The sequence below is a fragment of the Struthio camelus genome, chromosome 28 (assembly GCF_040807025.1).
Source record: "Struthio camelus isolate bStrCam1 chromosome 28, bStrCam1.hap1, whole genome shotgun sequence".
In the NCBI taxonomy this organism is placed as follows: Eukaryota; Metazoa; Chordata; class Aves; order Struthioniformes; family Struthionidae; genus Struthio; species Struthio camelus.
The window spans coordinates 3,275,725-3,298,106 of NC_090969.1; the positions used below are offsets into that span (position 1 = coordinate 3,275,725).

General features: G+C 62.4%; 2 protein-coding genes across 3 annotated transcripts in view; one reads left to right on the forward strand and one right to left on the reverse strand.

Moving 5' to 3' along the window:
• LOC104145511 (cyclic AMP-dependent transcription factor ATF-7) overlaps positions 1–10,109 on the forward strand; it is a 70,137-nt gene extending 60,028 nt beyond the window's left edge. The window contains 2 exon segments of the mRNA XM_068921293.1: positions 1,117–1,225; positions 3,973–10,109. Of these exon segments, the coding sequence (XP_068777394.1) occupies positions 1,117–1,225; positions 3,973–4,190 (327 nt within the window). The 3' untranslated portion in view covers positions 4,191–10,109.
• Positions 10,110–12,412: 2,303 nt separating this feature from the next.
• TARBP2 (TARBP2 subunit of RISC loading complex) lies at positions 12,413–20,662 on the reverse strand. Of its 2 annotated transcripts, XM_068921442.1 has the most exons (9): positions 20,559–20,662; positions 18,868–19,049; positions 16,784–16,889; positions 16,026–16,109; positions 15,753–15,825; positions 15,129–15,246; positions 14,901–15,028; positions 13,864–14,053; positions 12,413–13,526 (listed from the first exon to the last, which is right to left on the reverse strand). In XM_068921442.1, the coding sequence occupies exons 1-9, from the start codon at positions 20,609–20,611 to the stop codon at positions 13,369–13,371; spliced, it is 1,092 nt and encodes a 363-aa protein (XP_068777543.1). In that variant the 5' UTR covers positions 20,612–20,662; the 3' UTR covers positions 12,413–13,368. The 2 variants fall into 2 exon arrangements, with proteins under 2 accessions (XP_068777543.1, XP_068777544.1); XM_068921443.1 differs by lacking the exon at positions 16,026–16,109.
• Between the last annotated feature and the right edge of the window lie 1,720 nt (positions 20,663–22,382).

Below are 22,382 nucleotides of genomic sequence, written 5' to 3' on the forward strand. Positions count from 1 at the left end.
AAGCCCCCTTTTTAAGGCTCTCAGTGTTGGCCGAGGATTGAAGGGTCTGTAAAGACTGAACTTGTGTCCGTTCTGAGCTTTTTCTTCCGTTGGTTGCTAGTGACTCATGCAGTGAGATTTTTTCAATAGCACTGATCATGGTATTTTTATTCTCTTCCCAAGATAATTATAGAAACTGTTTCCTCGGGCAATTTTGAAATGCAATTGACTGGGTTTCAGCTATTTCTCCAAACATTTTGGTAGAGGAATAATATGCTGCACGAAGTTTTCAGGGGAGTGGAACTGATTTCACGGCAGAATGTTAACCTGAAAAGCTTTGGAGATTCAGGCAAAAAGCTTTGGAGACTCAGGCATTTTTGTCTGGGAGTAACAAAGAGAAGGAGAGAGAATATATAACTAGTTGGGTAACAGATCACTGCTGGTTGCCTTGGTGGGAGAGAGGATGGCCCAGTGGCTGGGGAAGTAGCCAGAGTACTGAGCGACGGCTACAGAGCTCTTCTGTGGCTCTATAGGTGAGTTATTTTTCTCTCTGTGCTGCAGTTCCTCACCTGTAAAACACGTAATGTTAAACTTGGAGGTCAAGGCATCCTCTCCGTAAATTTGAAACAGCTCACAGAGGTGCCGAAAGCTTGGAAGAGCTCTGACGTTCCACACTGCCTGGTGTGGGCTGATCTAGTTGTAGTCTGCACTGCTGCTTGTGGTCAAACTGCGGCACATGCTGAGATGGAGGCATCCTTCAGCAGATCGGAGTACACTGAGCTTCTCCCTTTGTTTAGTTTTCCGTCAGAGCCAACAGCATGCTGGAGCGTCTGACTCAAACTGCTGGCATTGACAGGAAGGCTCAGGCAAATGTATGTCCAAGACTAGGTGACTAACATGGCAAGGGGCTTTCCAGGCAGTGGTGGGAGCTGCTGGAGGAAATTCTGCAATCTGTGTCTTGCACACTGCATTCCCCAAACCCAAAAACTTTGTGTTAGGTGTACCTGGGTCAGCAGTGTTTCAGCTTAGGCTAGTAAATTTGCAGGGCACATAAATTAGTGTTCTACCAGTGCTAGAGGCTGCTGTCAAGAGCATGAGTGATACATACGTGTGTGTTTGTTTGTTTTTAAATCTCAGAATGAAGTTACGCTACTGAGGAACGAAGTTGCTCAACTTAAACAGCTCCTGCTTGCTCACAAGGACTGCCCCGTCACTGCACTACAGAAGAAAACACAGGGCTATCTTGGTGAGTGGTGACTTTCGCTCATCCTTGCTACCCTTTCAGAGAGGTCTAAGCAGATGAGGTCTAAGCATGAGACACAGAGGAAGCTAGTCTTTGTCGTAGCCTCTGCTCCATCTCCCTCCCGCTACTTCACCTTGAAAGGCAGGAGAGACCTTGGTCCTGTGGGTCTTCTGCTGATACAGCCTCCAAAGTGTCCCTGTTGAGGAGGGTCACCCCGTGCAGACCTGCTAGGGAGTTAAGTGCAACGTATTATCCCATGAGCCTGGCATATGAGATCTTGCGCTCAGGTGGTGAGGGCAACTAGGAGCAATGAGGGAAGGAGGCAGTGCGTCTCCTGTAGTGTCTCTGTAGCGTGGAATATTTGACATAGATCCATATCTCTACTTCTCCCTGGAGCGTGGGCCAGCGTCTCTCCACCCGCGCTCCCAGGCAGCCTGCCAAGCACTTGATATTCTCTTTGAAGTTAGAAACTATTGCTGTTCTGAAAGCAAAGCCAGAGTCAGAAAAGGCCAGACTCTATAAATGACATCATGGGGCTCTGTATCTCATTCTCTGCAATTCACATCAAATTGGCTCGAGTCTGGAAGTAAGAAGACTTCTTTTTATCTTCTTGTCTTTCTTTTTTTTCCTTTCCTTTCTTTTCTTTTCTTTTTTTTTTTTTTAACACTGCCTATTTCATTATAATCAACCCGGGAGCAAAACGTTACAGCCACATTCTTCTTGCCTCTTATGTCATCTCTGCAATAACAGTTCCACACGGTGGTGTCTGTGCAAAGCCCTTTGGAGAATGCTGGAGTCCCCTAGCGTCGCCTAGATTAACAGGATGAGAGACAGGGATGGATGGAGATAAGAAAAGGAAGGGGGGAAGATCAAAAGCGAAGAAAGCGGGCCCTGTCCTTCCTGACTGACTCCCAATTCCCACCTCCTCCTGCGTCTCTGAAGCGCTCTGCTCCTGTACGGTGAAGCACAAGTACGTGCTATGCAGGGGCCTGGCATAGCCAGTTTATTTTCACTCATTACAGTGACTCATAGCTTGAGTAATGTGGTCGTGAAAATCCTCGCTGTCCCCCAGCCCTTGCAGACAGGTGTTCTCTCTGTGTATAATGCAGAGAGGCGACATGATTTTTCCTGTTAACTTCCAAAGTTTACAGTTCCTATTATTATTCCTCACAGTCTGTCTACTCCAATAATAGGAATTCATCACACATCTGAATAATAAAAATGAAATTCACACCTCCCTCCCTGTGCCCCCTCCTCCCTGGCTGCCTTTTTTATTATTGAGATTTGTGACTAAGCAGGTCCTTAAACAAAAATGCCAGATTCCCTCGATGGAATTACAGCTGCCTCATGTACAGTTGGGTTGTTTTATTTGTAATACCTTGTAAATCTCCTTTTTGGGATGCCAAACTATTATATTGCTCTGTTCGACCTTCTCTCTCACCGCCAAGTCAGTCTTCAAATCTGCTGTGCTAGCTGCATCTTTCAATATGTTAGCGAAGGCCAAGCCAAGGTTTTGCAAGGGAAGGTAAAACCGGTTTGGGGAAGAGGTGCAGTATTCAAGTGCTTAGTGGAAAAATGAGCCCAGAAATACATTTGCCTGTGCCCAATAAGCTTGTAAACCTCTTCTCTGATTTTTCCGGTGTCGTGGGGTTTACCCTCTTGACGTGGAGGAAGTACCCCAGCTCATGCCATTATTTTACTCTTTTAAAGGAAGGTGACCGCATCTTACCCGTAATTCATCTAGGCAAGTGCACAGGAGGGAATTTCCTCTTGACATCTGTAGATAATGAGTGTATACCCCCAAAGAGAGAGGTCTGATTGCTCTTGCCTTGGCGTTTGATAGGTCACAAATTATCCTCTGCATTAGAAGGTCTGCCTGAGCGCAGTGTGCTGTTTGTGGGAGAGAATCCAAAGTTTTGGAAACCAATCTGTGTCGCTCAGAAGAGAGCACAGGAGAAGGTCTCTGCCTTTGTTTTCTTCCCATCCCGTCAATCATACTGCTTTGAGTTACCGAAAGAAATTGAGCGAGCAAACAGTTTGCAATGGGCTCTAATTGATTTCAATGTTCTAGAGAACAATAAAGAGTGAACCAGGTAATGTATATAAAAAAATGACAAAACCTGCTAGAGTGCCTTTGCAGAAGGGTTTCTGTTGCGTGCTTTCCTGTGCGCTCACCCAACAGATGGTATGGCCTCCGAAGGAACTGTTCAGTCTCTGGGCTAAATGGCCTTGAACCAAGTACCGTGCCAGGAAACAACATGTAGGAAAGTTCATTTGTTCTAATGAGGAAACAGATTTATTGCAATAAGGGTTATGCTGGGTCTGCCATCCTTGGGGTGAAGCCTGCACTTTATGCCTTGCTGGCATGGATTCTGTAAGATTTGGTGATGTTTCTCCAAGGGACAGGGCCAGCCGGACCTGGTGGGTCGTTATGTCCTAACTCTAATCAGTTTTCTGTCCAGTCCTCACTAGCTTTTGCCAAACAGCTGCTCTGGCCCATCCTTAAGGGGGACCCAGCTTGGTGGGGTGAGCTGTGATTCCCGTAGGGGTCAGTATCTCTGTCCCCAGACTATTTTGGCTGAAAAGGCTTAGGGTGAGCGTTAAGTACCCAGCTGATCTCTGCACTTCCTTAGAGATAGAGAGAGTCGTGCATCCCACCTCCCTGCTGTTAACGCCAGCAGCAACCTGCAGAGTCTTGGTCTAACCTTTTTTCTTCTTCTTTTTTTTTTTTTCCCTCTCTGGTCAAGCAGAAAGCCCAAAGGAGAGCTCAGAGCCCACCGGCTCCCCTGCTCCTGTCATCCAGCACAGCTCCGTGACGGCCTCCCCCAACGGGCTCAGCGTGCGCTCGGCGGCGGAAGCAGTCGCCACGTCGGTCCTCACCCAGATGGCGAGCCAAAGGACAGAACTGAGCATGCCAATGCAGTCACACGTCATTATGGCTCCACAGTCGCAGTCTGCGGGCAGATGATGTCACAGCCTGTGCGTGTGACCCAGAACTAACCGCGAACTCGCAGCCGGAGAGACTGACCCTAACTAAGTCCCTGACGAGTGGGGGCGGATACGGATGTGTTTTTTTTAAAGTGAGTTAAGGGCAGCTATGGCGCTTCTTACACTGCATATCCTATACAGAGCCTGGCCCCAAACCATTGCCGTGCGATCGCCTGTCCCTGCAGGACGGCTGCAGATTGAGCGCTTTCTCGATCCCTTAGCTGGCGATCAGTCAAGGTGCAGAATCATCCGAACACGCAGAGCCTCACTTTGAAAGCACCTTGAAAGGTTCACTTTCAGGTATCAGTTACATTAACACTAAACCTCCATGCTTGGTGGTTCCCTTTGGCGCTTTCACTCTTTCAAGGTCCCCCTCCCTCCCCCTCCACTTTCAGCGAAGGAGAACATAGCTCTTGGGAGGCTGTGACATTTAGTCGTGCTGTCAATGTATTTTATTTTTAACAGCATGCTGCTTCCAGGCATCTGCTCCCCGCACTGCTCTAGCTACCTGAGACACTGCACCTTCGCACAAGAATCCTCCTTGAGCTCTGAGGTTAAAGGGATTGAGGTTAGTCTCATCACAGTAACTGCCCAGATGCCAGCAATTGGTTTTGGAGCAAACTCTGCCACGATTGGAGTGTAATCGCTGTAAATTGGTTTGTGTGCAACGGTAGGGAGAGGGGGAAGCGGGGTGGGGGGGTGGGGGGCCATGTGTTCCTAGTCACTTGTGCCGCACCGGGAGCTGCAGATGTTCACGTGCTGCTCTCTGAACGGGCCGCTCTAGCTGCTCGAGCGAAAGGGTACCGTCTATTCCAGCAGCAGAGGGGCTGCTGTCAGTCTTCCTTACAGTCAAGTGGTGCTGAATTGTGTCTGCTGGGACCCGGGAGAAAGGCACCCTGGCAGGTACATGACAGGAGGAGCCGGCCCAGCAGGCGGTAATAATGTGAGTCCCACAGTTCATCATCTGCTATCAACTCCGCTGTGCATCTTAGCAAACAAACCCTTCCATTTCCAAGGATCATCCCCTTTACACATAACCTTGATGACCTTAAAAACGGTGGCCTTAAATCATGAATAGTTGCCTGTTCCAAGGGGAGGGAATGCAACATGGTGTTTCTACTTGCCCGGCCTTTTACCTCTTCTTCGCTATTATCTTCTGCTCTTGGTAGTGGAGCATCTGTTGCTTCTGAGCCAGAGCAAATGAAGGATTTGCAGAGCTTCCAGTTTCGTAGGGTAGGTAAAAGCCAGCCTTGACGTTGAAGGGCACTTGGGGTTGCGTCCGCTTTCTTGCCAAGCGGCTGTAGCGTGCAGGTGTGTCTGCGTGTGCATCCTGAGGCTGTCATTGGCCCTTTGCAAGCGATACTTGCGGATTGAAGTTTGTATTTTGGTGGTGGGGAGGGATGCTCTTAAAACAAACCTTGTCCGAGTCTGTGAAGCTCTTGGCCCTCTGTCTTCCTTTCCTCCTCTGGAGGTTCCTCTCCATCAGGCCCTTTGGCCTGAGCTGTCGCCCACCTCAGGTTGCACTCGCCACTTTTGATGCAAGTTTGCTTGTCAAAGCGATTTGATTCGCTTAACGAAGCTTGGAGTATTTCCAGGGACAGCAAAACCCAAAGCAAAATCTAAGCAAGGAATCTCATCCCGGCAGGGAAGGTAAAGGTCAGAGTTTTGTTTTACTGTCGGTGGATCTGTCTTCTCTTCCTCTTCTTTCTCAGGTTATCCTAGACCTCTCGGCCACACTGACAGAGGTGTTTCCTGGGTTTAATTGTCTTAGCACGCTGCTGCGCTCTCGCGCTCTTCTGGTTTCTGTCGCTCATCTTGAGAGTCACCTCGTCCTGGGTAATCAGAGTCACTTCTGGACGCAGCAGTTGGCACTTCTGGTTCAAATCCTGCAGGAGCCCTCCCGACCCGTCTCTCATGTTTGTAAAGCTGTTTCTGTAGAGAGTTTGCATGTAGACCAACATTTTGGCTCTTACCACGCCGGCCGGGGGTGTGTCTCTGCAGCGGCGGAGAGCTGTGAGAGCAGGAAGCAGGGTTTGCAGGATGGCTGAAAGCCTCGTAACGTGGACTGAAGGAGGGTTTTGCCAGGTGAAGCATCGACAGATCTAAGGCAGAGGGTTTGCAGCAGCTCCAAAATCCAGCCCGGCTCCGCTTCCTCTCTTGGAGATGCTGCTGGATGCAAGTGGTAGAGTTGTGATAGGGAATGGCAGGAAACACGGGATTCATTCACGTGGCTCAGAAAGGCCTAAAACAGCTCCTACACGACGACAGATCTCGCGGGGGATGTTAGCGCCTGAAGCCAGCCCTACCGTCGGGACTGCTGGCAAGAAGTGGGGAAACGCGTTTTTATCCGCGCGCCGATGCCGGCCTAGGCAGCACCGCTGGGTAAACGCCGCCTATACGTAGCCCAGCGTAGGCAGAGGGTGGCTTTCAAACGCCTCCGGCGCTGCAAACGTGAGCTGGGCTCGCGTGCAGAGGGCGTTCCTTGCCGAGGGATGTGCTTCAGTGTTCAAACCCGCGTCTGGTTTGTTTCGGGGGGGGCTTTGAACAAGTTTATTTTTCTTTCTTTTGGGCCGGAAGAGCAGTTAGGCTGAAAACGCGTTGGGAACGCGTTTGCTTCATCGCCCGGGAGCCGTCGGGTCCTTGTCCCTCGTGCCTAGGAGCGGAGGCAGCGTGTGAGCGCCGGGGTCGGCGGCAGCTCAGCAGCTCCTCCTAGGCTGGAGCGCCTCTCGCTGTGCCTTGGGACACTCCGGCTCCGCCGAGAAGTCGGATCCATTGAGGAAAAGTGCTGCAAGGCGAGAAAAGGAAGAACTGAGCTCAGCACTGATCTCTTTGCTTCGCGGGGTCGGGGTCTAGCGGACAGGGCTGGTGGCAGAGGTGAGGAGCAGCGGCTTCACTGCGGAAGGAGGGAGCGCAGGGTGCCGCGGCTCGGCAGAGCTTCAAGTTGAGCTACGGGTTTGCCAAAATGGTGAGGAACTTGTCAGAGAGGTGCTGAATCCTTGTCCGGGGACAGTGAGACACACGGCAGCCTGAGCACAGGGTGCAGCATCTTCTCTGCCCCCTTAGCTCCGCTGCAAAGCCCCGTTTGAGCAGAGGGTTGAGATCTCCACTCGAAACTGCCACGTCCCGCCAAAGGCTGCGCAGAAAGGACCTTTTCCACCCCAAACGAGCGCGCCTTTGAAACCGCCGCCACGTAGCACCGTCCGGCATCGCCTCCGCTCCGCCGAGGCAGCTCAGCCCTCTTCGGCCGCCCTGCTCCCGTGTTTGCTCTCCGCTCGGCTCCCCTCTGCGTGCGGGTGCTCAGCGCCTTGGGCGGCCGTTGTGAGCAGCCATGAAAATGCCGCTGCGAAGCTCCCAAGGTTGGCAGCGGCGGTCAGGGAACAAGTGTCGTCGTTTGCCGGTACCTTAATTTTTTTTTTATTCGACGGGGTTGCAGGTTTACTGTGTCCCGTCGGGTGCGTTTCACCTAACGGCCTTCGATGCTTGCGTCGCTTTTTTGGGTCGGCTGAGCAATTCCTGAGGCAGGTCCCAACCCAGGTTTGCAGGCCGGCTTGTTGCAGTCACGTCATCCTGATTTCCCTTTGCCTTAACTGGCAAAACAGAGGCGGAGAGCGAGTCTGTTTGGAAGCGTTTCGGGAAACTCGGGTGACGCCTCCGCCTGGGCTGGCGGCGCCCGCATCCGCGGGGCGCTGGCAGGACCGGCGCAGGCCAGCAAGGCCTCCTCTCGCCTTCCTTAAAGCGTCGTCACCAGACCAGTGATAGGGTTTAAAATCCCTTTTTTTCCTCCCAGGCGGCGCACGGCTCTGCCAGGCCTTGCCGCTCGGAGGATTTAGTGCTGCCACAGCTGCCGAGGGGCTCGATTAAAGCGTTTGGGTACGAGAGCCGAGCTGTGAGTAGCCGCCGGCTGCACCTTGCTGTCCCCGCGGACGCGTCCCCGGCGCGCACGAGAGATGCTTCCAGCCTCCCTCTCCGGAGAAGGGAGAGATGAGCCTTGAAAAGTCGGAAGCCTCCCACCTCGCTAAGACTAAACCAGTGATGGGGAAGGTCACTAAAAAACCCAAGGCGAGCTTCAGCACACGCATCTTTCCCCCCGGGGCGCTGCAGGCAGCGGGGCTGTTCTCCCTTCTCACCCTGGTGGGACCAGACGTCCATCCACAACGTTGTCCAAGCCGTCGAGAGCATTTTTGGGCCTGCTGGTAAGGTTAATCCCTTGTTGGGGATCCAAACGATTCCTGGCAGAGCTGCTTTTAAAGCCAAAAAGGGATAAACCTTGCGGAAGCCAGGGCGGTTCGGACTTTTGCAGCCGGAGGGAGAAGCTTAGTTTTTAATGAGTGCCTCTTTCAGGGCTGTTTTTCGAGGCAAAAATCATTTCCCAACTGCTAAGGATGCGCCTAAGGGAGCTCTGGAAAGCCGGACCGCTGCTAGGTTTACGGCTCTAAATTGGCAACTTCTTCCTCATCGCGTCTCTCCTAGAAGTGCTTTATCCTGTCGGGTGCCTTGCCTCTAGCTGCAGGGGAAGTGCTTGGGGTTGGCGGGGGGTGGGAAGATGGGTTTTTTGGCAGGTGGGTAGCGTTCAGCGATACGCCGTTCCCTCCCGGATCCCCGAGGACGGGCAAGTGGGGGACGTTTTGTTTCTTGTCCCATTTTTCATGTGTGGGTTCTTGCCCAAAGACTTTGTATCTTTGGGTGGGGGGGGGGGAAATTTCTCCTATAGGGAAAAGGATTTCTTCTTCTTTCCGAAGGCTCCCCAAAGGGTGGCAGCTGCCGCAGCCCGCTTGGCTCAGCAGCTCGCTGGGCACCTGCACTTCTCTCCGGCAGCCTTTGGGCCTCTCCGGCTTGTGCCCGGCTTCTCCGCGGCCGCGTCCCCCAGCCCTCCCTGCTGCTGCAGAGCAAGCCCAAACTGCTGCCGGCGCCGTTTGCAACCCCCAAAACGATTTCGGGAGGATACGGAGCGTTTTTTATCAATCCTTCTTTGCTGTATCGTCTTAAGAGAAACAAATCGCTGAACGTTGCGTCGTGGAGTAGCTGTTCTCCCCCCGGCGCAGCGCAAAACCCGGGGAAAGGCTTCAGCCTGGCCTCCGAGAGCTCGCCCTGGAGGGAAGCGCTCCCTCCTCTTCCTCCGGTGGAGACGAAGCTCTCCAAGCCGGCCTCCTTGCCAGTCTCCAAATTCCTCGGGAGAACAGGGCTGCTGGTAAGGCATCATCCTTCCCTCTTCTCTTACTACCGCCTTGGAAAAAAAAAAAAAAAACCCAGAAATCAAAGTCACAAGCCTTGATTTATTCAGTTTTGGTTGCTTTTTTTCACGCAAACCCTGCCGTTGCCTTGCAGGGCTGCTCGGCCGCCCCGGGTGGGAGCCCACCGGCGGGGTGGGGGTCGCGGGCACCCGCGAGCAGGCCTTTTCCGTGCCCGTCGTCCCTCCCGGCCCCCCCATCGACGTGCCAAACCGCCGCCTTCCTCCCAGGGCGCCTGCTGGGTCCTCGGAGGGTTTCGGGTGCTAAAACGGGGCCGGCGGCGGGATCGCAGCCTGGTCCGGAGAGCTCGGTCGAGCGCTGACGGGAGAAGCCGAAAAAGACCCCCCCACACACACCCCCACCCCAGAAAGCTTATCCACGAGGGTGTAGTAGCTATAAAAGAAATACATATCTATGAGTATATACAGAAATATATAGACATATATCGACTTCCTGAATGGATACGCGGCTCCTTATGCACCGAAACGGTTTCTCTAGCTGTGTCCCTGCCCGCGGCCCTGCCCGGCCCCGGGGACCCCGCGCCCAGCGCCCCTGCGAGCGGGTCCTCGCGGCCGCTGCGCGAGGGCCCCGGGGCGCCCGGCGCCTCTCCCCCACCGTGTAATGTGCCTTTTATTTATGCTGCAAATGTACCATTAAACTATTAACGAGGAGCTGCTGCCTGCCGCCCCGTGCTTGGCCCTGGGAGCTGACGGGGGGGGGGGGGCGAGAGACACCCTTGTCACCTGCCTGGGGGACGTGCCTGGCTGTCACCCGACTGGGGGACACCCTTGTCATGGGCTTGGGGGATACACTTGGCAGGGGGCACCCTTGTCATGTGCCTGGCTGTCACCCACTGGGGACACACACTTGTAACTGGCTGGGTGGGGGGGGGGGGCGTTCGACTGTCGCCCACCTGGAGGACGCACCTAGCTGTCACCTGTGGGGGGGGACACCCTTGTCACCTGCCTGGGGGACATACCTGGCTGTCACCGGCCTGGGGGACGCACTTGCCTGTCACTGGTTTTGGTGGGGGGGGGGGGGGCACAACGGCGGCCACCGCCGCCCGCCTGGGGGATGCTGCTCGGCCATGGAGTCTGCCGGGGGGAGGGGGAGGCACCGCCCGGGCCTGGCCCTTTGGGGTGAATCCCGCTGGATTTGGGGGCGGCGGCGGCGGCGGCGAGAGCGGCGGCCGCCCCGTCGGGGTTGCAGGAGCGCGGCGCGGCCACCGGGTGGCGGCAGAGAGCCGCGGCCGAGAGGAGCCGAGGGGGTCCCGGGGGTGGGCGGGGGGGGGGGGGGGCCGGGCGAGCCCTGGGTGCCGGTGCCCCCGGTTTGGGTGGGGGAGGCCCCGGTGCCAGGATGCGCCCCCCCCAAAAAAAAAAAAAACAACCCGGTGGCGGCGGCTGTCGCGGCTGGTGACCGGGTCTCATGAGCGGCAGCGGGGCCAGGATTAATCCCCGCAATATCCCGCTCGCCCCCGGGGCCCCCGCCGCCCCTCCCGGTGGCCCGGCCCCGCTATAAGAGGCGGCGGCGGCGGCGGCGGCGGCGGCGGGTGGCGGCGATGGAGGCGCGGCTGGCGGCGGCGCTGCTGCTGCTGCTGGCGGCGGTGAGCGCCCTGCGCGCCGCCCGCTGCTGCCCCGGCCCCGGCCCGGCCCCGCCGCCGGTGAGCCCCGGCCCGGGCCGCGCCGTCGGGGCGGCCGGCCGGCGGCACCGCACTGGGGATGGGTTACTGGGGGATTTTTTTTTTGGGGGGGGGGGAACCGGTCGCACCACCGGGGAGGGCGCCTCCCCCCCCTCCGGTGCTCCGGTGACCCCCCCCCTTCCTCCCCCGCAGGCCGCCGCCGCCGTCGGGGGCCCCGCCGCCGCCCTGGGGGCGCTGCTCCGCGCCCTGCAGCGCCCCGGCCGCAGCCCGGCCTTCCTCTTCCAGCCGCAGAGGTGAGCGGGCTGCGCGGGGCCCAGGCGTCCGGGGAACCCCGGGGCCGGGGGGGGGGGGGGCACACACCCGGCACCCGCGGGCGGGCAGGGACCCGGGTGACCTGGTGGCCCCAGCGGGCACAAGCCGGTGGCCCGGCTGCTAGCCGTCCTGCAGCCGTCCGGCCGCGTGAGCTTTGCGTCCGCCTGTCCCCGTCGGTCTGTCCCTGTTCAGCTGTCAGTCCCCATCTGTCCCTGTCCATCTGTCCGTGCCCACCCGTCCCCATCTGTCTGCCCCCCTCTGTCCTTCCTGTCCCCAACTGTCCATCCCCGTCGGTTCCCACGCATCCCCGTCTGTCTGTCTGTGCCCGTCTGTCCGTTTCTGTCCAGCCACGTCCCTCAGTCCACCCCTGGCTGTCCCCATCCATCCATCCATCCCCCTCCATCCACGTCTGTCTGTCCCCGTTCAGCCCTTTCTGTCCCTCCGTCCCCATCCACGCGCCCCTCAGCCCCGTCCGTGTGTCCGTCCGCGCCCCTCAGCTGTGCCGTGTCCCGCGGGCGCAGGTTCGGGCGGGCGGGCGCCCCAGCCCGCCTCAGCTCCCGCAGCTGGGACCCGCCGGCCGCCCCGTTCTGGACCATGGCGACGCCGCAGCGCTTCGGCCGCCGCCGCCGCTGAGGGGCTGCGCTGGGGCCGCGGCGTCGCCTGGCGGTCTGTCCGGCCGCGGGGGGGCCGTCTGCCCGGCCATGGAGCTCTCCGTGGGTCTGTCCTGTCCATGGGTCCGTCTGTCTGTCCATCCGTGAGGCCGTCCATCTGCAAAGCAGGCCGTGGGGGGCCGTCTGTCTGGCCATGGAGCTCTCCGGCCGTGCGGCCGGCCGTCACTCAATAAACCAGCACCGCTGAAGCCCAAACGCTGTCTGGTTTTGCCCCCTGGGGACGGGTGGGGAAAATGGCCCTGGTGCTGCCCCCCAGCCCCATAACTACCCCCAGTTACCCCCCCCACCTCGTAACTGCCCCCACGACACCTCCCAGCTCTCCAACCCCCCCCCAAAGAGACACCAACCTGGGGAGCTTAAAAACCCCCCAGCGGGTGCTTTATTCCTGGGGGCTGGTCAGCACCCGGGGACCCCCCCCTCCCTCCGCACGGGGCCCCGGCACCCCCAGGGGGTCCAGGGAGGAGGGTCCCCCCGGGCCCCAGCACCGAGGTCCCTCTGGGGGTCCAGGGGTCTGTCCGGGGGTCTGACTGTCTGTCCGGGGGTCTGTCAGTGGGTTTGGGAGTCCATCCAGGTGCCCAGGGGGTCTGTCAGTTGACCCAGGGGGTCCGTCTGGGTGTCCATGGTTGGGTCCAGGTGTCAGTGGGTCAGGGGGGGGTCCGTCTGGGGGGGGGTCTGTCAGTGAATCCAGGGGTCCGTCTGGGTGTCCTTGAGTGGGTCTCGGTGTCCACCAGTGGATGCGGGGTCCATCCAGGGGTCCAGGAGTCTGTAGCTGGGTCTGTGGGTCTGTCTGGGTGTTGGTGGGTCTCAGTGGATCTGGGGGGGCTGTGCAGGGGTCCCAGTGTCCGGTGGTAGATCTAGGGGATCTGTCTGGATGTCCAAGAGTGGGGGTCCAGGTGTCTATCAGTAGGTCTAGGGGTCCATCCAGGTGTCCAGTTGTCCATGGGTGGGTCTGGGTGCCCGTCTGGGTGTCAGTGGGTCCATCTAAGCATCCATGGATGGGTCCAGGGCTCCATCTAGGTGTCAGTGGATCTGCCTGGGTGTCTGTTGTTGGGTCTGGATGTCTATCCAGGCACTCATTGGTGGGTCCACGCATCTGTCCGGATGTCAAGGAGGTCCATCTGGGTGTTTGTGGGTCTGCCTGGATATTGGTGGGTCCATTTGGGTGTCCACAGACAGCTCTGGATACCCATCCAGGTGTGTGGGGGGGGGTCCGGGTGTCCCACGCGTGGGTCTGGGTGTCCATCCGTGTGCCCATGGTAGATCCGTGCGGGTGTCGGTGGGGGGGTCCATCAGGGTGCACACGGGCGCTCACTTGCCCCCCGCCATGATGCGCAGGTACTGGAGGGCGTTGCGGGCGGCCTGGGTGCGGGCAGCGTCGCGGGAGGGGGCCGCGCCGTGGCACACCGTAGCCGGCTGTGTCGACAGCTCCACCAGGCATTGGTGCAGCCCGCTGAGGCTCACTGCGTCTGGGGGGGACAGCAGGGATCACCGTCACCCCGGCCCACGGCACCCCCAGACCCCTCACGGCACCCCCAAACTGCCCATGGCACCCCCCCGAACCTGGGCTGGGGCACCAACAAGGCTGCAGGAGGCCCCAGGGTGCCTGGAGGAGGGTCCCATCCCATCTCCACAGCGGGTATGACTGGGGCAGAGGGGGACTATGGGGTGGAGGGGTGTGCATGGGTGCACCCATGGGTTGCGCAGTGCCTGTGGGGTGCCCAGGGTGTCTGGGGGACTGTCCTATGCTGTCCCCACACGATGTGCGGTGGGAGCTGTTTGGTTGCCCGCAGGGCGGGTGCTCACCGATGTCGAGGTAGCTGATGGCGAAGCTCTGCTCCTCAGAGAGCTCCTGCAGGAGGGCGCAGGCCCCGGCACCCAGGGGTGCCAGTGGGTGACTCCGCAGCTGCACGATCTTCTCGCCCGCCGAGTTGCGCAGGGAGTCCCAGGTGCAGCCGGGCGCCCGGCCCCGCAGCCCCTCCAGCCTGGGGCCCGCCTTGGGGGGCACAGGGGTGATTGGGGACTGCTCGGACCCCCACGCGAGGGCATGGGCACCTCCAGGACCCCCCTGTGAGGACACCTCAAGGGACACGGGGAAGGTAAGGGACCCCCCACGTGGGAAAATCAGGGCTCAGGGACCACATATCGGGCCACCTCTGGGGACAAGGAGTCTCAGGATCCCATGTGGTGACCTTCAGGGACATGGAGACCACCAAGACCCCCCCCCAAGGGGACTCTCCAGGGACAGAGAGGCTTAGAGACCACTGGGACCCCCCAACAGGGACCTATCTGGGGATACTGGGACCCTCACACAGGGACACAGGCTCAGCGTCCAACAAGACCCCATGCAGGGCCACCCTGGGGGACACAGGGATGGCAGAGACCCCCCCATGTGGGGACACCCTGAGGGCACGGGGGCCATAGGGACCCCTCGATGCAGAGACCCTCTGTGGGGACTGCATCGACCGCCCAGGGACCCCAAATCCGGAGGGTCCCCTACAGCCAGGGAGGACCTGGGGATCCCAGGTCACCCTTGGGGGTCCCCCTGTACTATCACTCCCCAATTTGTTCCACAACTTTTAACCCTTTGGGGTCCATAAGTCCTGAAAGGGGAAGGTAGAGGTGCCCATGTCCCCCATTAACGCCTCAAGCAGGTTTTGGGGTGTTCGTGTCCCCTGTTAACCCCTCAGCTAGTTTTGGGGGTGCCCATGTCACCTGTTAACCCCCCGAGGGCCACATTCAGAGTGCTCGTGTTCCCCGTTAACCCCTCAGGCTGGTTTCGGAGGGCCCTTGTCCCCCATTAGCCCCTCAAGGCCTGGCCTTGGGGTGCCCGAGCCCCGTACCATGGAGAACTGGTCCTCCTCCACCTCAGCCTCGCTGCCCTCCCGCGGCTCCATGGGCACGTTGTGGATCCGCACCAGCATCTTGGCGGCCGCGTTGCGCTTGGCCAGCTTCTTCGAGGTGCCGCTGCCTGGGTGCGCAGGGGACAGGGGACACAGGGGTGAGGCCGGCACCGTCCCCCCAGCGGCGGGGCCAGGACACGGGTGCCGCCAGCGCTGCTCGGCCCGTACCGATCTCCACGAAGCGCTCCACGCGGCACGTCATGGTGAACTCCTTGCGATGGGCCGGCCCCGACTCCTGTGTCACCGTGTACTCGGGCAGGCGCCAGCCCTTCTGCACCACCAGCTCCTGGGGGACATGCACGGGGCGGGGGGGGGGGGGGGTTCGGGGACACGACCACCCCTGAACTGGACGCGGCCATCCCCAAAATGGATGTGGCCAGACGAAAACGGACATGGCTACCCCCAAAAGAGACGTGGCTATCCCCAAACAGGCACGGCCACCCCCAAAATGGGCACGGCCATCCCCAAGCAGGCAAGAACACCCTCCCCAAGACAGGGATGGCTATGCTCAAAATGGACCCCACCCCCAAAACAGGGATGGCCACTCCCAAAATAGTGACCGCCACCTATAGGGCTTGGTCATCCCCAAACGGGTATCGTCATCCCAAACTGGCCACCAAAATGGGTACATCCCCCAAACAGGGATGGCTATCCCCCCAAAATGGGTCCAACCATCCCCAAAACAGATCCAACCACCCCCAAAACAGGCACTACCCCCCCCAAACAGGCAGGGACAGAGGTGGGGGGGGGAGGGGGTGAGCCCTTCTCGCCTCAGCCTGGGGTGTCACCCACCTGCAGAGCCCCCACCGGGTTACACTCCGACTGAGGGGGGGACACGGGCGTCTTCATCTCCAGGGAGGTTCCCCTGCGTGGGGCAGAAGGACACAGCATGAGAGTGGGTGGGAGGGGCACAGACGGGGGACAGGTTTGAACCCCCCCCTCACACCACATCCAACCAGGACCCTCAGCTCAGGGAACCAGGAGGGTGTAACAGGGCTCCAGGAGCTGGGGATTTACGGGGGGACGCTGCCCTCCTGCCCGCCCAGGTGCCCCGCACCCCGTTACCTGGGCGAAGGTGGGGGCACGGCGGGTGCCGGGGGGGCCGCCGCGGGGCCGAGCTCAGCCGGGGGCTCTGGGGGGAAAGGAGAGCTTGGGAATAAAAGGTGACAGGCGTTAACGCCCGTGCCGGCCCCCAAAACCTCCCTCCCTGGAGCAGCGCACTCCTCCTGGGCACCCCTAACGCTGCCAGGCACCCCCAAATCCCTTGGGTCCCCCCCGAGGCCCCTAGCACCCCCAAATCCTCCTGAGCACCCCCAACCCTGCCAGGCAACCCCAATTCCCTTGAGTTGCCCCCAAGCCCCCTAGGCACCCCCAAATCCCCCTGGGCACCCCCAACCCTGCCAGGCACCCCCAATTCCCTTGGGTCCTCCCCAAGCCCCTCAGGCACCCCCAAATCCCCTGGGCACCCCCAACCCTTCCAGGCACCCCCCAATTCCCCTGGACACCCTCAATATCCTGGGGATCCCCAGTTTCCACCCTGGCATCCCCAAATCCACTGTGGCGCTCAGCACCCCCCAGTTACTCCTGACCCTCCTGGGCACCCCTCAACCTCCTGGGCAACCCCCCAAACTCTTAGGCACTAACTCCCCCCCACCCAGCACCCCAGAGCACCCCAAACTTTTCCAGTGCCCCCCTTGGATACCTCCAGTGCCCTTCCCTGGGTGCCCAGCACCCCCCTAGAAACCCCCAGCTCCCTCCAACCCTCACTCCAGGCTGCACCCCGACCCCCCCAGCACCCTTGGCCCCCCCCGTCCCTCCCTCACCTGGGCTCCTCGGGGGCGGTGGGCTCCAGCATGTCCCCCCCTTTCAGCAGCTTCAGGGCCACCTCCGCTGCCTTGTGCTTTGCCGCCTTCTTGCTGGGCCCCTGCCCTGGGTGGGGGGGGGGCACCGGCTGAGTGGGGTGGGGGGCACAGCCAGGACGCCTGGGTCCTCGATGAGGACTCCTGGGTTCCTCCCCACCCCCCACCAAAACCCCGCAGAGGATCAGCGGTTAGAGCAAGGCTCTAGGGTGGGTCAGAGCACCCCCAGACCCTGAAGTGAGGGGCAATGGGGGGCCCAAGGGTGCTGGGGGGGATGGGGTGGGGGAGTAGGGCTGGCAGCAGGGCCCGCCGGGCATCTGGGGCCTGTGGGTCCCTAGACATTAGCATCTGGAGGGAGGGGGTGTCACTGTGCCATAACCCAGGCGTTAGGGTCCCAGGGCGTCCCCGTGTCCCAGGAATCAGCGTCCCGAGGGCTGTCCCAAGGAACAGGGTCCCAGGATGTCCCCGTGCGTCCCAAGGATCGGCGTCCCGAGGGCTGTCCCAAGGAACAGGGTCCCCAAGGGCGTCCCCATGCGTCCCAAGCATCGGCGTCCCGAGGGCTGTCCCAAGGAACAGGGTCCCAGGGTGTCCCCGTGCGTCCCAAGGATCGGCGTCCCGAGGGCTGTCCCAAGGAACAGGGTCCCCAAGGGCATCCCCGTGCGTCCCAAGCATCGGCGTCCCGAGGGCTGTCCCAAGGAACAGGGTCCCAGGGTGTCCCCGTGCGTCCCAAGGATCGGCGTCCCGAGGGCTGTCCCAAGGAACAGGGTCCCCAAGGGCGTCCCCGTGCGTCCCAAGCATCGGCGTCCCGAGGGCTGTCCCAAGGAACAGGGTCCCCAAGGGTGTCCCCGTGCGTCCCAGGAATCGGCGTCCCGAGGGCTGTCCCAAGGAACAGGGTCCCCAAGGGCGTCCCCGTGCGTCCCAGGAATCAGCGTCCCGAGGGCTGTCCCAAGGAACAGGGTCCCCAAGGGCGTCCCCATGCGTCCCAAGGATCGGCGTCCCGAGGGCTGTCCCAAGGAACAGGGTCCCAGGGCGTCCCCGTGCGTCCCAAGGATCGGCGTCCCGAGGGCTGTCCCAAGGAACAGGGTCCCCAAGGGTGTCCCCGTGCGTCCCAGGAATCAGCGTCCCGAGGGCTGTCCCAAGGAACAGGGTCCCCAAGGGTGTCCCCGTGCGTCCCAGGAATCGGCGTCCCGAGGGCTGTCCCAAGGAACAGGGTCCCAGGGTGTCCCCGTGCGTCCCAAGGATCGGCGTCCCGAGGGCTGTCCCAAGGAACAGGGTCCCAGGGTGTCCCCGTGCGTCCCAAGGATCGGCGTCCCGAGGGCTGTCCCAAGGAACAGGGTCCCAGGGTGTCCCCGTGTGTCCCAGGAATCGGCGTCCCGAGGGCTGTCCCAAGGAACAGGGTCCCAGGGCGTCCCCGTGTGTCCCAGGAATCGGCGTCCCGAGGGCTGTCCCAAGGAACAGGGTCCCAGGGCGTCCCCGTGTGTCCCAAGGATCGGCGTCCCGAGGGCTGTCCCAAGGAACAGGGTCCCAGGGCGTCCCCGTGTGTCCCAGGAATCGGTGTCCCGAGGGCTGTCCCAAGGAACAGGGTCCCAGGGCGTCCCCGTGCGTCCCAAGGATCGGCGTCCCGAGGGCTGTCCCAAGGAACAGGGTCCCAGGGCGTCCCCGTGTGTCCCAGGAATCAGCGTCCCGAGGGCTGTCCCAAGGAACAGGGTCCCCAAGGGTGTCCCCGTGTGTCCCAGGAATCAGCATCCCGAGGGCTGTCCCAAGGAACAGGGTCCCAGGGCGTCCCCGTGTGTCCCAGGAATCAGCGTCCCGAGGGCTGTCCCAAGGAACAGGGTCCCCAAGGGTGTCCCCGTGTGTCCCAGGAATCAGCATCCCGAGGGCTGTCCCAAGGAACAGGGTCCCCAAGGGTGTCCCCGTGTGTCCCAGGAATCGGCGTCCCGAGGGCTGTCCCAAGGAACAGGGTCCCCAAGGGCGTCCCCGGGCGTCCCAGGCGTCGGGAGCCCGGGGGTGCCCCACCAGGGCGCAGGCATCGGCGGCCGGGCACGCACCAGTGCAGCTGACGTCGCCGACGGTGACGCGGAAGGTGAAGTTGGGCTGGTGCGCCTGGCCCTCGGCCTTGAGCAGGTCGTAGCCCGGGGTCTTGCCTATGCGCGTGCCATACTCCTGCAGCAGGCTGATGGGCGTCTTCCCGGGGTTGGAGGCCAGCATCTGCTCCAGGCTGGGGACAGGGCTGGCAGCGCCACGCCACGCGGCCACGGGCACATTGGACACGGGGACAGGGCAAGAAACCGCCACGCAGCCTGGGCACCGGCACGGGGACCGGGGGGACGGGGACACGGGGCGTGTGGAGACGGGGAGAGGGCTGGCAGCGCCGTGCAGCGTGGGCACAGGGACAGAGGGAGAAGGCGCGGGGATGGGGACAGGGCTGGCATCGCCACACGTGGTTGGCACGGGGACAAGGGGGCAGGGCTGGCACGGCCATGGGCACAGGCACATGTTGCTGGGAACGCTGGGCTTGGAGACATGGGGACAGGACATGGGACATGGGGACAAGGCTGGCACTGCCAGGTGGGGTGGGCATGGCACTAGAGAAGAGGGCATGGGGACAAGGGGCATGGGGACAGAGACAGGGCTGGCACCGCCGTGCGGGGTGGGTGTGTGGACATGGGGACCGGGACAGGGACACGGGGACAGTGATGGGGACAGGGCTGGCACCGTCATGCGGGGTGGGCGTGGGAACATGGGGACGGGGACATGGGACATGGGGACGGGGACACGGGGACAGTGACAGGGACAGCAATGGGGACAGGGCTGGCACCGCTGTGTGGGGTGGGCGTGGGGACACGGGGACAGGGACATGGGACACAGGGACTGGGACAGGGACACGGGGACAGCAATGGGGACAGGGCTGACACCGCCATGCGGGGTGGGCGTGGGGACATGGGGATGGGGACACGGGACATGGGGACGGGGACACGGAGACAGGGACGGAGCCAGGGCTGGCACCGTCATGTGGGGTGGGCGTGGGGACACGGGGATGGGGACATGGAACACAGGGACTGGGACGGGGACATGGGGACAGCAATGGGGACAGGGCTGGCACCGTCATGCGGGGTGGGCGTGGGGACACGGGGACGGGGACACGGGACATGGGGACCGGGACGGGGACAGCGACGGGGACAGGGCTGGTACCGTCATGTGGGGTGGGCGTGGGGACACGGGGACGGGGACACGGGACATGGGGACAGGGACAAGGGACATGGGGACCGGGACGGGGACACGGGGACAGTGATGGGGACAGGGCTGGTACCGTCATGTGGGGTGGGCGTGGGGACATGGGGACGGGGACACGGGACATGGGGACAGGGACAAGGGACATGGGGACCGGGACGGGGACACGGGGACAGTGATGGGGACAGGGCTGACACCGCCATGCGGGGTGGGCGTGGGGACATGGGGATGGGGACACGGGACATGGGGATGGGGACACGGAGACAGGGACGGGGCCAGGGCTGGCACCGCCGTGCGGGGTGGGCGTGTGGACACGGGGACCGGGACGGGGACACGGGGACCGGGACGGGGCCAGGGCTGGCACCGCCGTGCGGGGTGGGCGTGGGGCCGGGCCAGGGGGCCGGGGCCCGGCGGCAGCGCGGGGCGGGGGGGCCCAGGCCCAGGCCGGGGTGGGGGCGGGACCGCGGCGGGGCGGCGGCGGAGGGTGGGGGGGGGCGGGGGCCGGTACCTGGGGAAGCCGCCGCTCCGCCTGGCCCCGCCGCCCGCCCCCTCCTCGCTCATCCCCGCCGCGCTCCGTCCCGCCGCCACCGCGCCGCCCGCGCCGCCAGGGGGCGCCCGCCGCGGGGCACGCCGGGAACGCCGGGTCCGCCCGCCCCGCCCCGCCGCGGGGCACGCCGGGAACGCCGGGCCCGCCGCGCCGTGGGGCACCCTGGGAAGGGCGGCCCCCACCGCCCCGCCCCGCCGCCGGGCACGCCGGGAACGGGCCGGGCCCGCCCCGCCCCGCCGCGGGGCACCCTGGGAAGGGCGGCCCTCACCGCCCCGCCCCGGTCCGGCCGCCTGCGCTGCCCACAACCCCCCGCGCGCCGCCCGGTGCCTGCCGGGAAGGGAGGGGGCGGGCCGCTTTCCCCCCTTCCGGCCCACAATGCCCCGCGGCCGCCGCCATTGGCATGCCCACGCGGACCGCCGGCCCCACAGCGCCCCGCGCGGCCCTCAGCGGCGGCGCCGCGGCCAACGCGGCCTTCTCATTGGCCGCGAGGCGGGCGGGCTCGTCGGCGTCACCGCGCCGCGCCCGCCTACCGCCGCGCCCCGCCCTCCCCGCAGGGGGCGCAGCGATTGGCGACGGGGACGAGGCGGGGACGAGGCGCGGCGTCGCCATTGGTGGAGAGCGAGAGGGGGCGGGGCCAGCGCGGTGGGGGGGCCCCGCGGGAGCACGTGGCCGCGGCGGGGGGGAGGGGCGGCCCGGACGCCTGGGTCCCTCGGGCCGCCCCTCCCCCCCTCCCCCGGCCGCAGTGTCGGCGCGGCCTGCGGGGTCCCGGGCGCGGCCGGAGCCGCCTGAGGGGCGGACGGGGTGTGACGGGGACGGACAGACGGACAGGGTGTGATGGGGACAGACGGGGTGTGATGGGGACGGACAGACGGACAGGGTGTGATGGGGACGGACGGGGTGTGACGGGGACGGACAGATGGACAGACGGGCAGGGTGTGATGGGGACGGACGGGGTGTGACGGGGACGGACAGATGGACAGACGGACAGGGTGTGATGGGGACGGACGGGGTGTGATGGGGACGGACAGACGGACAGGGTGTGATGGGGACAGACGGGGTGTGACGGGGACGGACAGACGGACAGGGTGTGATGGTGACGGACGGGGTGTGATGGGGACGGACAGATGGACAGACGGACAGGGTGTGATGGGGACGGACGGGGTGTGATGGGGACGGACAGATGGACAGACGGGCAGGGTGTGATGGGGACGGACGGGGTGTGATGCGGACGGACAGATGGACAGACGGGCAGGGTGTGATGAGGACGGACGGGGTGTGACGGGGACGGACAGATGGACAGACGGACAGGGTGTGATGGGGACGGACGGGGTGTGATGCGGACGGACAGACGGACAGGGTGTGATGGGGACGGACGGGGTGTGATGGGGATGGACAGATGGACAGACGGACAGGGTGTGATGGGGACGGACGGGGTGTGATGGGGACGGACAGACGGACAGGGTGTGATGGGGACGGACGGGGTGTGACGGGGACGGACAGACGGGCAGGGTGTGATGGGGACGGACGGGGTGTGATGGGGACGGACAGACGGGCAGGGTGTGACGGGGACGGACGGGGTGTGATGGGGACGGACAGACGGGCAGGGTGTGATGGGGACGGACGGGGTGTGATGGGGACGGACAGATGGACAGACGGACAGGGTGTGATGGGGACGGACGGGGTGTGACGGGGACGGACAGACGGACAGGGTGTGATGGGGACGGACGGGGTGTGATGGGGACGGACAGATGGACAGACGGACAGGGTGTGATGGGGATGGACGGG